The 16,150-nt window shown below is 37.5% G+C and overlaps 1 protein-coding gene across 1 annotated transcript in view; it reads right to left on the reverse strand.

Moving 5' to 3' along the window:
- LOC111161884 (fibrous sheath interacting protein 1) overlaps positions 1-13,332 on the reverse strand; it is a 184,125-nt gene extending 170,793 nt beyond the window's left edge. The window contains exons 1-4 of the mRNA XM_022525943.1: positions 13,207-13,332; positions 8,548-8,731; positions 5,027-5,181; positions 3,381-3,474 (exon numbers count right to left, since the gene is read on the reverse strand). Of these exons, the coding sequence (XP_022381651.1) occupies positions 3,381-3,474; positions 5,027-5,181; positions 8,548-8,731; positions 13,207-13,332 (559 nt within the window). The remainder of the gene's footprint in view (positions 1-3,380; positions 3,475-5,026; positions 5,182-8,547; positions 8,732-13,206) is intronic.
- Positions 13,333-16,150: the final 2,818 nt, after the last annotated feature.

Genomic DNA, 16,150 nt, shown 5'->3' on the forward strand with positions numbered 1-16,150 from the left:
TAATACATTATATGTTAATTAATTGAATTTAAATTTTAAAATGTTTTTTAAAAATCATACAGGGGTGCCTGGGAGGTATAGTCAGTTGAGCATCTGACTCTGGGTTTCAGCTCAGGTCTTGAGCTCAGGATTGTGAGATCGAGCCCCACATCAGGTTCTAACCTCAGCACAGAATCTGTTTCAGATTCTCTCTCTCCCTCTCCCACTCATGTTCTCTCTCTCAAATGAAAAATAAATTTTCCAAAAAAAAGAAAATCATAAGGAAGATAGAATGCATTTACAGGACTGTACTGTAAAAAATCCACATATAAGTGGATCCATGAAGTTCAATTCCATGTTGTTCAAGGGCCAACTGTACTATGGTTTATACAAGATACTAACATTAGGGGAAGCTGGGTAAACAGGAACTCTATGGGTTATTCTGTAACTTTCCTTTAAGTTTAAAATTATTTCAAAATAAAAAGTAAAAAACAAAACAAAAAAAAGTAAAAAACAAAACAAAACTTAGTGGTGCAAAACAGTAACTAGTTTATTATGCTCACGATTCTGTGGGTCAGTGATTTGAGGGACACGGCAGGAACAGTTTGTCTCTGCTCCACCATGACTAAGGCCTCAGCTGGGGTGGCTGCATTGGGCTGGGGTCTCCAGAGCAGTTCACCTGAGACCATTATGTCTAGCCTTGGCTATTCTCTGCATGATTTTTGACAGGAATGAAACATCCTCATATCCTCCACTGAAATACTGGAACAGTTGTTATGCTAGTTTCCAAGGGCTGCTCTAACAGATAACTCTGGGATGGGTGGCTGAAGACAAAAGAGATCTCTTCTCTCACAGTTCTGGAAGCTAGACCTCTGAAATCAAGCTATCAGCAAGGTCTTGCTCCTCTGAGGTCTCTAGGGAAGAATGCTTCCTTGTCTCTACCAAGCTTCCAGTGGCTCCCGGTCATCCTTGGCATTCCTTGGCTTGTAACTACATCACTCTAATCACTGCCTCTATGTTCACATGACCTTCTTCCTGGGTCCTTGTGTCTCCGTGTCTCTATGTGTCTTCTCTTCTTAGAAGAACACCAAACAGGGGCGCCTGGGTGGCTCAGTGGGTTAAGTCTCTGCCTTCAGCTCAGGTCATGATCCCAAGGTCCTGGGATGGAGCCCCTCATCGGGCTCTCTGCTCAGCAGGGAGCCTGCTTCCCCTTCTCTCTGTGCCTCAGTCTCTGCCTACTTGTGATCTCTTACTCTGTCAAATAAATAAATAAAATCTTTATAAAAGGGGGGGCACCTAATCTAGTATGACCTCGTCTTAACTAATTACATCTGCAAAGATGCTATTTCTGAATATGGTCACATCCTGGGGCTCCAGGGAGACATGAATTCTGGTGGGACACTACTGAACTCACTCTAGGTGGGAACTGGCCAGCATCACTCCCTCCGTGTAGCCTCTCCATGTGGCTTGTTTGGACCTTTTCAAAGCATGGCAGCTTCAGCATTGTCTCACACCTTACAGGATGGATGGTTTTCCTCTGAGTAAACCTTCTAAGAAGAGAAGCAGAAACTGCTAGTCCTTTAATGGCTAGGGCTGGAATTGGTGTAGGATTATTTCTGCTGTAAAGACTCATTAGAAATGAGTTAGAAATGAATTAGAAAGACTCATTAAGAAATCCCAGCCCAGCCCAGCCTGAAAATACAGGAAGACGAAGACTCTGCCCCTCTACGAGGACTGGAATGAACACACACAGAGGGAAGGAACTGATGGCAAACATCTTGGAAACTAACTACCACACAGCTCTGTTCTTCCTGACAGCTAAAGGTGCTCATGAGATACAAATTAGAAAACCAATCACAAAATACCATATATATAATTTGATCTCATTTTTATTTTTAAAATATATGTGGATATTTGCACTAAAAATGTCTCAAAAAATAAAGAGTAAGCAAAAATATTAAGAATGATTATCTCTGCATGTTAAGAATTTTGGCGATTTTTTTTCTTCCTGTTTACCAATATTTTCTAATACAGATTACATACGTGTTATTTCTATAACAAAATAGAAAAAGCAGAAAGTAAATGATCTATGATTTGAACAGGCAAAGAGTTTCTGGTGCTTTTGTTTTTGTTTTTAAAGATTTTATTTATTTATTTGATGGACAGAGATCACAAGTAGGCAGCAGCAGGCAGAGAGAGAAGGGGGAAGCAGGCTCCCTGCTGAGCAGAGCCCAATGCAGAGCTCTGGGGCTCGATCCCAGGACCCTGGGATCATGACCTGAGCCGAAGGCAGAGGCTTAACCCACTGAGCCACCCAGGTGCTCCACTGGTGTTTTAATTAGGATATACAAAAGGTAAATTTCGATAAGGCCAATCTAGATATGGAGCTATCAAGGAGACACTCATAAAGACTCATTAAAAAAAAAAAAAAAAGTCATTAGTCATAAAAAAGGGCAACTCAGATAGGCACCCACCCTCTTGGGTAGAAACATTTGGTATATTCCAAACCCAAATCCCTCAGGCCCAAGCAGCTTCTGAGCTCTCAATCCTGGATCCAGAAAGAAACAAACTTGATGGAATTTCTTTCATATCAAAGCTCATGCTAAACAGCTACAGAAGTCTGAATCCGGTTCTCGGGCTTCTACAATGTTAGACATTCACTTTGCAAAAGACAGATGGATCCCAGGATTCTCAGAGAAATCAGAGGCCTTTGCTCAGAATCGGTCCTACGCCCAAGCAATACCGGAGAACCACTTACGTGACATAGGTTAAAGGATTTGCAAAGTGGTCCACCAAAATATATCAACTGCTTCCCAATCCCTAAAATTTTTACCATCGTATAAGTAAGTTACAGACTACAAGACTCCATAATACTTCTGCAGATGAAGGAGGAAGAGAAGATAAAGGAAGAGGAGGAGGAAAAGAAGGAACATAGACACACGTAAACACAAGGTGGGAATGTAAAAACGTGCACAATTAATTGGCTGGTCTCAAAAGCAAGACTAGAAGAGAACAGGCAGTAGGACAAATCAGTAATGGGTTTTTATGAAAGGGGTTGCAGAAGCCTGAGTAGACCCTCCATGGGAGGACTCTAGGCAGTTAGGAGACAATCTGCATAGACTGGGTGCCTAGAGGTATCTAAGAGGCACAGAAGTAAAGGCAAAGACACTTTGTCTCTTTCCCAGTTTTTCACTGTGCTGCCCCCACACCTGTGAGCAGATACAAACCCTAGAGGCCTCTGAAACTTCTCTATACTCAGGAGAGTTCCATATAATCCCACCTAATGTGATCATTTCCCCTAAGTTAGGCTTAGAAAAAGAAAAAACAGATGAACTGGAAATCTTACTTTAATCCAAATAATCTATGACTCTGAGATAAAAACAAAGACAAATTTTACTCACCGGCAGTTTCTTCTGATGCATCAGTCAAAGCTAGAAACTTTTTTGTATTTTCCATTTCCTCATTACTTTGCAAAGTTTCACCAGTTTTTGCCAACTAATAAAAGAGAAACAAGTTTAAACATGGAAAAAGAAGGTAACTATACTCATCAATTTTTTTTAATTCCATGGAATCCAAACTGTGTACATACAAAAAAGAAGATTCATTTGTATTTCTTTAATTAGGAAATTTATTAATGTTCCTGTTCCCACAAAATTCTAGCAATTAATAGTCTTTTTAATAGAGTTGGAATATATGTCTATCATTACATAATGATTATCTTGGTTAAATCTTCTTCAGCTTCTGTTTAGTATGTCTATAACTAATTAGTAACCTAAAGGTACATCATCGAATTATAGTTTCAGACATTTCAAGATTGATGCTGTATTTTATTATGGGTCCAGTTATCATTCTTATTTCCAAACAAGTAAAAGTTTGTTTTGAGATTCAATAAGAGTAACTGATAGACTAACTTTTTCTGCTAAAATTTACACAAATCATTTCTCTAGTTTAAAGCACTGAATTTTGTATGGTGCTTTCTTTCTAGCTCATGGCCTGTCTGGGAATCTTATAAAAATGTGTTCTTAATTACTTCTTTTTTTTTTTTTTTTAAGATTTTTTTTTATTTATTAGTCAGAGAGAGAGAGCGAGCACAGGCAGACACAGTGGTAGGCAGAGTCAGAGGGCGAAGCAGGCTCCCGGCCGAGCAAGGAGCCCGATGTGGGACTCGATCCCAGGTCGCCAGGATCATGACCTGAGCCGAAGGCAGCCGCTTAACTAACTGAGCCACCCAGGCGTCCCAATTACTTCTTTTTTAATTCATATTATCATCTAGGAAATTTCCTTGAAGTCAATAAACTAATCAAGGAGGAATTTATCAAAAACAACCAATCTGTTTTTATAATATTCCTTACTTTAAAAGCGCTCTCCTTTAAGGGGCAAAGTTCAAACATGAGCCAATGGCTATACATCAAGTCAGCGCAAACATCTGGTCAACTTCCACCTCTCAATACTACAGAGAATAAAAAGTCCAAGAAGGCCAAGGTACATTAACAGAGCACTAGAAATGTACTGAGACAGAAGCAAATACAACATGGTCAAAGACCACAAGCACTTCACAGCTTCTAAGAGATCCTGACCGGCGTATGACACAGTGAACTCCCCACTTCCTGGTCACAAAAGTTTACTCAAGTAATAATGGTCAGCAGAGGGTTAAATGTTTGGTATATTTATTAATTTATCTCCAAACTCTAAGCTTGCTGAAGAAAAAGCAGACATACATCCTCAAATGTAGGTGCCACATGACATTGTATTCCAGAGATGGAGAAACCCCAGCCTGAAACTGGGAAGAGAGGTCTACCGTGCTGTCCGTGGAAAATGAACGTGTCTAAACAGTGCCTGAAATCTGGAATGCTGCTAAGTTACCTTGTCGAGTTCAAGAAAACTAACTCCCTCACCCACCATCCAATACAGATATATATGCACCACTGTCCTACTTCCACAAAATAAATCAATAAAGGCAGACTACACTGATACAACCGCAGTCCATGCTTTTACTCATCTTAGAGGAAATTTTCTTCCATGTCAGCATATGGTAAACATTCCTTACCTTGAGTTCTTCCCACAGCTTTATTCTCATGTCTAGACCTTGCTTCTTAATTTCTTTTTCTCTATATTGTCTCTTCACCAATATCTTATCAAGCCTCCTCATCTTCTGAATAGCATCTTGAAGTTGAGAATCTAATTCTTTTAATTCAGGTTCATCTATATTGTGTTGAAAGTAGGAATGAGTTTGAAGTTTAGTACAACCATAAAGTTTTATTTTGTGTTTTATCTGCTATTTGTTCTTTCATTCAACAAATATTTATGGCTCACAAGAATAACATTGGTGTCATGTACCTTGATTTACAAAGTACTTTCACATGTATTTTTCATTTAATTATCTAACAACCCTGTGAAATAGACATTTATCTCTGTTTCAAGTTGAAATAACTGGTTATTTTCTTTTTTCCCTTTAAAAAAAATTTTTAATTTAAGCATAATTGACACACAATTTTACATTAGTTTCAAGTGTACAACATAGTATTCAAAACTCTATAACATGCTCTATGCTCACCACAAGCATAGCTACCATCTGTCACCATATAATGCTATTACAATATCACTGACTGAAAAAAAAAAAGCAATACCATTGACTGAATTCCCTATGCTGTGCCCTTTATTCCATGACTTATTAATTCCATAACTGGAAGCCTGTATTTCCCACTCCCCTTTAAGTGTCCTTGAGTTCCTTCCATATCTTGGCCATGAAAGATGATAATCTGCCAATGAGCATAAATGCTCAATCTCAGCCATTCTAGGTTAGATAATTAGAAATGGCATATTCTAAAAAAAAGAAAGAAGGAAAAAAGGCATATTCTGTTAAGAAAGACCAAATTTTGCAACTTTTTAAAATCCAGAGAGTCCAGCGTGTTTCTCTATAATATATATCACTTCCTCTTTAAGGAAAAGATTATCTCCAGAAGGGAATTAGCTTATCCAAAAAGAATACTGATCTTATTAATAAGCAGGCTTTGCAAACCTTATTGCTTACTTATTTCAAATGCAAGAGCCTTTAGTTCTAGTCCCTCACTGCCAATCCTAGCACTCTCAGCCTCCATATAATATAAGTGGACTATATGGTAGGAACTCATGCATGAAGGAACTCATGCAGTTCTGAAACAACAGAAACAAGTACAGCATAAACTAGGCCAAGAGCAGGGTGCCTGGGGTGGTTCAATGGGTTGGACATCTGATGCTTGATTTTGGCTTGGGTCATGATCTCAGGATCATGAGATCGAATCAGGGAGTTGGGCTCCACACTCAGCACAGAGTCTGCTTGTCCCTCTCCCTCTGCTGCTCCCCCGCTTGCGCCCACACATGCATGCGCTCTCGCTCTCTCTCTCTCTCTCAAATAAATAAAATAAATGAAATCTTTAAACTGGGCCAACAGCTAATCTCAACTATAATGCCTCATTTCCTGATAACTGTGATCCTGAGTCACCCAGCCCAACTTTGAGAGCTAACCACATCCCAGGCACACTCTAAGTCAGCAGTTCTCAAAATTCATGACCTCCGCTTCTCTTTATAGCCTTAAAAATTATTGAGAACCCAAAACAGCTTTCGTTTATGTTACATCTATTGATAATTACCATATTAGAAATAAAAACTGAAAAGTATTATACAGATTTATTTATTCATTTAAAAATAATGTTAATAGTAATTACATATTAACATAAATATAATACTTTTATGACAACTATATATTCAAAAAATCATTAAGAAGAATGGCATTGTTTTAAATTTTTAATATCTAGCTTGATAGAAGACAGCTAGATTCTCAAATCTACTTGTATAATATATTGCAATCTCTTGTTTCACTTAAGAGTATATGAAGAAAATCTGGTCTCAAAGACATGTACTTGGAAAGAGGAGGAGAAATGTAATAACTTTCTCAGGTAATTGTGGATACTCTTCTTTGATACTATATTAAAACTCAATAAGGGGTATTTTCTTAAAGAGTAGTTATAATGTGAAATTTATAACCATATCAGTGAGCTTTATGTATTTGTCCTATTAAAATCCATACATCTATCTTTCATGCTGAATGGATTTTTTACCCTGCACTGGTCATTTGGAAAATGATAATTCACTGACTTATGCAGACCTTCAAAATGTTAACACATTTTGGTATATTTAAAATATTTTTTTTAATTTGTTTAAATATTTAGTATTTTTTAAAATCTCATTGGTTAATACCATCATCATATTTTATCAGAAAAGTCTAAATATTGGAATGGCATACACAAGTTTTCCAAAATTCTATTTTCACTTGAAAGCCCAAATTTTATCATTGACAAAAGATACTGTTAATTATTTTCCTTGAAATAGCAGGCTCATTTCATCTTTTAAAAAAGTGGCTGCCAAATACCCAAGTCTAAATGATAATAGTTTGTCTGTCAGTCATTCTTTTGCAAAAGAATGATGTTCCATGAAAAAGTGGCCAGTTCAGTTCTCAACTTCAACTATCATACAAGTATTTTTCCTCAACCCAAACTTCACATTTTGGTTTACAGCAGAATTGCTTTATAAACCTGCCATTTTACCTCACAGGCAATTATAAAGATGTATATTTGAAAAAGCAAGATTCGATAAGATTAATAATTTTTACTGCTCCATCAAAGATGTTCTTGACTGGCACTGGCTATTTCTTTCTTCTGCCAGTGGTTGGTCACGAAGAACACAATGACGACTAGTACAATGGGATACATTGCCTTTATTCATGCAAAAGAAAGCACCAGCAATTTTACTCACCAATGCTTTTGTACCATCACTGCAAATGTCCATTCAGTGGGTAAAAAGGCAAATGACATTATTTCAGTATTACAATGAATTATATTACTGATATATCAGTATTATGATGAAAGTAGTCTCACTTTGCAAAATTCCTGTAAAGGTCCCAGCAATCCCCCAGGGCTCTGCAGACCACATTTTTAGAAATGCTGTTCTAATTCACTCCGACCAGTATTAACTTAATAACCAGGGGGAAAAAAAGGCTCATTAAAAATCTTAAAAGTTAAAAAAAAAAAAATCTTAAAAGTTATTAAGATCAAATGGGATTATCCTGAAGAAGTCATGTATAAATTACAGGATATATTTTATTGCATAATTTAGTCATCAAAAAGATCAATACACCATGTCATAAAATGCAGAAACACTTTCTATTTGATTAATGTAAAATGACCACAATAACAATTTTATTCAGTTATGTTTCTCTTTCATTATTTTATTATTTATTTCACAAATTTCATTATTTTTCTGTGTTTTTAAGTGTTTTAAGTGTTTTTATTATTTTATTATTTTTCTAAGTGTTTCATTATTTTATTTTATTTTATTCATTATTTCACAAATTTCATCATTCTTCTAAGTGTTTTTAAGGACTCCACATTATTCTAAATAAAAACCGGTGCTCACAAATGTATGCCTCTTGACTATTATTTCTACCCAGCTGATAAAAAACATATGTAACTCTAATATGTGAACTATAATATCTGTCACTGTCATTACCCAATCACCTAGTGATTATCCTACCTGAACAGTCAAGGACTGTCTGATGTTGAACAAAGTTCAGACCTTCGTCTGATCCATCCTCCACCAATTTTGGCTTTTCAGAGTCCTTTTCCCCTTTATCATCATTATTGTTTCTACTTTCTTCTGCATTGCCGCTGTCTGAGTTGTTCTCTTTACCAGAGTTCAACTTGATTGCAGTATCAACCTCAATTATTTCAAAAGAAATAGTTTTCATAAATAATATATTCTTGAAGACTTTACATTTCTAGACTAGTTTAACACTAGTGTGTGTATGTCCTCACATACTTACATGAGTGTTAAACTAGTCTAGAAATATTACACTTTTTATTAAATATAATTTAACTACACAACTAAATTTAGTAACATTTGCACCAAAGAGAGATGCCCCATTGCCCAGCAATTTCCAGCAATATAGAGAAGGGGCAGGAATCAGTCCCACAAGGAACCATTCTCTGCCCACCGTGGAGATGAGGCATGATGGTGCCCGCTCCCTGAGCTCACACTTGGATGGAGAGTCAGCGCTCTGCTGTCCCATGCGATGGCCACTAGCTACATGTGGCTATGAAGAGTTGAAAAGCAAAGAGTCTGAATGGAGATGTGCTTCTGAAGAGAGTCTTCAAGTCAGAATCCTGTGCTTTCGTGATTATTTTTTTAAGCTAGTCACAGTTTTTCTATTTCATTTTGGTTTCTCTTTCTATTTTAGCAATGCTCATTTTGAAAACACCAGTTTGCGCAGCTGTGTTTTCCTGAAAGAACAAGAAAAGACATCCATGGCTGCATGGGTGGGGGGGGCAGGACAGGGATCGTAGCCCCCTGACAGCTGCGAGTGGCAGTGAGAGTCACAGTGGAAGGGAACACAGCCCAAGGGAGAGGCAAAACCTGAGAGAGAAAGAGAGAGAGAGAGAAGAGTCAGCCACTGCTGCGAGGAATACCTTTCTCCTCCCAATGTAAGTATCCAGCCCTTGGAGGGTTTTCTGTTCTCTCTGCATCCACGTGGTCAACTCTCGGCCATGGGAATCTGTGCCCCTCTGTGAATCTCCAGGGCAGAAGGTGGGTGTTATGGAGAATTAAGCTGCCAGGGACACAGGACGGCACGGAGCATCTCTGTTCACCTGGACTAGGGCATAAGTCCCAGTGGAACTGAGCCAAGATTACATAGGCATTGTTTTTCTTATTTGTAAGTTAGGCCTCTACTGGTTTCATTCTATACTGGATCTGTTCAAAAACACACTTCTGTGAAAGGCCGGGTTAAACCCTTAAATTCCGTAAAACCCAGTGAATCCTTGAGGCTACAGAGTTCTGTAAAAATGCTGAAATTGTTGGAAGAGATCACATGAGCCCTGTCGGTTAATTATATCTTGGCATAAATGAATTTGGCCGACCTTTTCCAGAGAATGGTGTTTATATAGGGGAATACAGAATATAGAAAACATAACTAGATATTAGCAATATACTTGGATGATAACACACTTCAGGACACAAAAAGACCTTTTATATATATCACCCCATATGATCCTAACTCTTAGAATGAACAAGAAGCAATGGAGCAAGAAGATGAAACTGGAGAACAAAAGGCAAACTTTGCCCATTTTATAATTTTACCCACAGCTCCTCACTCCATTAGCACCAACCATATTTTAGTTTATTTGAAAATAAACTAGAAAGGGCTTCCAGAAATTAAAAATATGTCCTTAACTTTAAAAATTCAATGGATTAGGGGCATCTGGGTGGCACAGTGAGTTAAAGCCTCTGCCTTAGGCTCGGGTCATTATCTCAGGGTCCTGGGATCAAGCCCCACATCGGGCTCTCGGCTCTGCAGGGAACCTGCTTCCCCCCACCCCCCTCTCTCACTCTGCCTGCCTCTCTGACTACTTGTAATCTCTGTCTGTCAAATAAATAAATAAAATCTTTAAAAAAAAATTCAATGGATTAAAGAGTAGATTTGACATAGTATAAGAAAGAATTCAAAAATTCAAAAATATATGTTAAAAAGTCCCCAGGATGAAACACAGAGAAAGAAATGAATAGAAAATATTAAAAAGAAGATAAGAGAAATAAAGGATAGCAGGGAAAATTTCAACAGATATTTAATATGACTTTCATGATGATGCAAGAGAAAAAAAGGAGGCGATATTAGAAACATTTTTTTTAAATGACAGAATTTTTCAAAATAAACAAAACACACAAATCCTCAGATTGAAGAAGTTCTGATCACCAGAAAGATAAAATAAATAAATCCATACAAAGGTGAGTAACAGTAGCTACTGAAGACAAAGAGAAAAAAGTTAAAGCAACCAGAGAAACATATCTAAACCAGACAGCACACACTGTAATGAATATCAGATTTACAAAAGCCCTCTCATTGGCAACAACAGAGGCTACATGCAAAATACAAAAATGTAACACATAAAACTATAACACTTTCAGAAGAAAACACAGGAGGAAATCTTTGGAACCCTGGCTTAAACAAAGAATTCTTGGATGCAACAATAAAACACAAGCCTCAAAAAAATTTTGACAAACTGCAGTTAACAAAATTTCAAGTTTTTGCTCTTCAAAAGACACAGTTAAAAGAATGAAAAGTCAAGCTACAGACCAGAAGAAAATATTTGCAAATCATATATCTGACATGATACATAAAGAACTCTCAGAAGTTATAAGAAAAAAAATGCAATTATATATATATATGTATAAAATTGCATTTATATATATATATATGTATATATATATATATATACATATATATATATAACTCTCAAAAGTTAACAATAAGAAAAAAATACAATTTTAAAAGTCAGGCAAAGAAAACTAATACACTTGGGATGCCTGGGAGGCTCAGTGGGTTAAAGTCTCTGCCTTCAGCTCAGGTCATGATCCCAGGGTCCTGGGACCCAGCCCCGAATCAGGCTCTCTGCTCAGCAGGGAGCCTGCTTCCTCCTCTCTCTCTGCCTGCCTCTCTGCCTGCTTGTGATCTCTGTCTGTCAGATAAATAAATAAAATCTTTAAAAAAAAAAAGAAAGAAAAGAAAACTAATACACTTTCCAAAAGAGATATGTGAATTACAAAGAAGTACATGAAAATACATTCATTATTAGTCACCAGGAAAATGTGAGTTAAAATTACAATGAGATAACTAGTATATAACTATTAGAATGGCTTTAAAAAAAAAAAAAAACTAACAATATCAGCTGCTGGTGAGGATGCTGAGCAGCTGGAACTCTCATATTTCTCATGGCAACAGAAAACAGTTTTGCAGTTTCTTATAGTTAAACATACACTTACCATACAACCCAGCAATCCAACCCCTAGGTATTTACCCAAGAAAAATTAAAAACTATCCCCCCCAAAAAATTCAGTATACAAATATTAATAGCAGCTTATTCATAATTACCAAAACCTGCAAACAATCCAAATGTTCCTTAACATCTGAATGGATAAATACACTGTGGTACACCCACACAAAGGAACATTACTCATTAGTAATAAGGAGTGAACTATTGATACCTATAACAATAGAGGAGTCACAAATGCATTGTGTCAACAGGGAAAGTCAGACTCAAAAGCTACACACTTTTTTTTTTAAGGGTTTATTTATTTATTTGAGAGACAGAGATCACAAGCAGGCAGAGAGGCAAGTAGAGAGTGAGAGGGAAACAGGCTCCCCGCTGAGCAGAGAGCCAAATGTGGGGCTCTATCCCAGGACTGAGATCATGACCTAAGCCGAAGGCAGAGGCTTTAACCCACTGAGCCACCCAGGCATCCCAAAAAGCTACACACTTTTTAATTCCATTCATATGACTCTCTGGAAAAAGGGAAACAATAGGTAGAGAGTAGATCAGGAGTTTCCAGGATTAAGAGTAGGGCAGAGTGAAATAGACAATCTACGGAAAGAGCCCAGATGGCCATCAACAGATAAACGGATAAAGAAGAGATGATATATATATGTCTATATATATAGATATAAAATACACACACACACACACATATATACACACACGATGGAATATTACACAGCCATCAAAAAATGAAATCTTACCATTTGCAACAATGTAGATGGAACTAGAGGATAGTTCTAAGCGCAGTTAGTCAATCAGAGAAAGATAATTATCATATGATCTTGCTGATATGAGGAATTTAAGAAATAAAACAAAGGACCATAGGGAAAAGATGGAAAAACAAAATAAGACAAAATCAGAGAGGAAGACAAACCATAAGAGACTCTTACTTATAGGAAAGAAACTGAGGGTTTCTGGAGGGGAGGTGGGATGGTATGGGGTAACTGGGTGATGGACATTAAGGAGGGCACATGATAGAATGAGCATTGGGTGTTATACGCAGCTGATGAATCACTGAACTGTACCTCTGAAACTAATAATATACTATGTGTTAATTAACTGAATTTAAATTTAAAAAAAGAATAGGAGGATTAAGGACAAAGGGGTGGCATGAAGAAATTTTTGAGGAGTGATAGAACTGTCCTGTATCTTTATTGTGATTTGCCAAATGATCTAAAGTAAAATCCAAGAAGAAATCTGCGAGTGGTCCCAAAACATACCCTCTCAAGAGGATCCTTTAAGAGGGATATTAACAACAGCGTTGGTTTATCAAGTGCTAGAGTTCAAGAGAGGGACTTGAAATCATTTCTACACAGCGAGGTACCTTGAAGGATGCCGGTTCTGGTGAGAGTACCTCCAAAGAAGTACTCGAATCTCTACTCCCAGGACGTATTCTTGAACTTGAGGATGGTTTTGAAATTCCATCTAAGTTTCCCTTTATAATATCCATCAATATCCTGAAACAAACAAGAAATTAAAGCTAGTTATGACCTGTATGCTTGCATGTTTCATTAGAGTTAATGCATAGTTAGCTCAGAATCTTTGTTAATAAGGATTATATTGCCACCAAAGTCACACTACCCTAATTCCGTCAAAAGACGTCTGTGTCCAGGGATTTTCTCTTACTGTAGGTGGAAAACCTTGTGACCAGGAGGTTAGATGCGGAAAGTGGCTAAAAAAAGAATGCAGAGTGACTGCTATCTCAGGTGCTTTCTGTGCCTCAAAAAGAAACATTTAGGGGCGCCTGGGTGGCTCAGTGGGTTAAAGTCTCTGCCTTCGGCTCAGGTCGTGATCTCAGGGTCCTGGGATTGAGCCCTGCATCAGGCTCTCTGCTCAGCAGGGAGCCTGCTTCCCCCTCTCTCTCTGCCTGCCTCTCTGCCTACTTGTGATCTCTGTCTGTCAAATAAATAAATAAAATCTTTTAAAAAAAAAAAAAAAAAAGAAAGAGAGAAACATTTACCGTGTCCTTGGCTTGAGAAGATACTCATAGAGCACCAAGCCTCTCAACCCAGATTTACTTCATCGTAATGATGCCTACCTAAGTCCTCTACTTTCTTCTGGTTTTGCCTTCCTTTTTGTATCTAGTGCTTCCTATTCTAGCTCAGCTCTCAGCTCCAACTTCTCCTCTCCTCCTTGGTATCACATTTTCATGGTGTACCATCTCCTGGTTACCACTCTTTTTCTATCAGTCCCCCACTTTTAAAACCTATGATTCTACTTCACCCTCAGAAACAAGAGAACAAAACCTACTTTCTCTGCTAGGGGACACACCCTTACTATCTGGCCCCCTATTACAAACTTCTATTTTTCGTGCGACACCATCCATAGGTCTGTCACCCCTCTGGTTCCCTATTCCAAGTGCTGTTTTCTGAAGCAAGGATTATTAGACAAGATGGTTTAAACTAGTGGGAGAACTTGAACATTACAGGCACCTTGATTCTTCTAAACTGTGCCCTTATTCAGGACCATTCCAGATCTGTTCAGGAATGCTAGGGTATCATGTGTGCTGAGAAAATGGAAGAAATAGGAGAATTCCAGAGTTTGCCTTCTCATACTTAGCTTTACATGTAAATGGATCGTCCAATGATCCTTCCCTAAATTTCATAATCTCCCTAAACTTCTATTAATTATGAATTAAACCGTTTCTCTCATAACAGAAAGAGGAAAGACAATTGCCTCTGGCCCCAGTAAGTGTAAACAATGTCCTTTTTTTACCCTACACAATGACTCATCTTTCTTTCTTTTTTTGAACAGCAGAGGCAAAGTCCAGGGAAGTTCTAGATATAGGAGGAAGCATAAACATCAACAACGTGTTGCTCCTCCAAGGCACACAGAGGGATAATATGATTTGTCAATGTGCCAAAGCTGATGCTTAAGGGACCAGTAGGTCAACTCTTTCCATCTTAGCAAATGAAAAAGGCATTGATCTCAACATTATTCAAACTCGGCAAAAGCATCTGGGCTCACTCAGGAAGGCGCTGACATTATTATTGTGGGATGACGGATCACCCTGGCCCATCACGTCACAATCAAAAAGCGTAAGTCACTGAAAGGCCAAAAGTCTTGTAAATGCCATGAGCAGGCTGTCAAGGGAGACTGATTGCAGCTTACAGAGGGAGCAATGAGATGGAAGAGTTTGCAGAGCCAGTATAATACCTGTCAGTAAAGGGAGAACAGAGAACCATCAATGACATGGATCATCGAAAAAGGTCCAGAAATCTCCCAGTTTGCTTTAGAAATAGGTCTGTTCTCTTATGTTTGTTCCTGAAACTAATAAATTAAATAAAATACAGTTCCCAGGGCGGGCAGATATAACTGACGATCTTATGACTTTGCCTCTGGAGAAAAAAATGGATGAGGGCCATTGAATTATGATCTTATAGATGGGTTTGAATGTCTAAGAAGAAATCTGAAGAGCCACATAGAAATTCCACAAAAAAAATAAAGCATTGTCAAAGAAAGCAATCAAATGATAATTAAGTACTTATAACGACAGATGCACTAAATGTTGATTTAACCAAATACTGAGTCTTATCTATATTGAGTGTATGTGGGAAGGAGTACATAAAAGGAGAAGTAGTATAAGATATTAATCTGTCATGATACGAAATCAAAGACAATGCCCCGAAACTGATAGAGCCAACCCATAGTTAAATAAGCATAATATTTACAAGTTCAGGATGGTTGCCTCTGGAGAATGAGACTAGGTACTGCTTCTATTTTCTTCCATTGTAAATGTTATAGTAGAGTTTGACGTTTTTTACTACACTACTTAAATAAAAGTAAAAACTAATTTTTAAAATAATACATAAATGTAAAATAAGAAATCTCCAAGGGACTAAAAGGAAATATAAAGATAATTCACATAATAAATTAATGACTTACTAAAGATAACACCAAGAGCATAAATCAAAAAGGAAGAGACTAGTAGCTTTGAACACCTAACATTTAAGGCTCTTAAAAGTCAATAAACAAAGCAAGGACAAAAATGAACTATTGGGATTTCATCAAGATCAAAAGCTTTTGCACAGCAAAGGAAACAGTCAACAAAACCAAAAGACAACTGACAGAATGGGAGAAGATATTTGCAAACGATATATCAGATAAAGGGCTAGTATCCAAAATCTATAAAGAGCTTAGCAAACTCAACACCCAAAGAACAAATAATCCAATCAAGAAGTGGGCAGAGGACATGAACAGACATTTCTGCAAAGAAGACATCCAGATGGCCAACAGACACATGAAAAAGTACTCTACATCACTCAGCA

This window comes from Enhydra lutris, unplaced genomic scaffold (genome assembly GCF_002288905.1).
Source record: "Enhydra lutris kenyoni isolate GAN:26980312 unplaced genomic scaffold, ASM228890v2 scaffoldscaffold4, whole genome shotgun sequence".
Taxonomy (NCBI): Eukaryota; Metazoa; Chordata; class Mammalia; order Carnivora; family Mustelidae; genus Enhydra; species Enhydra lutris.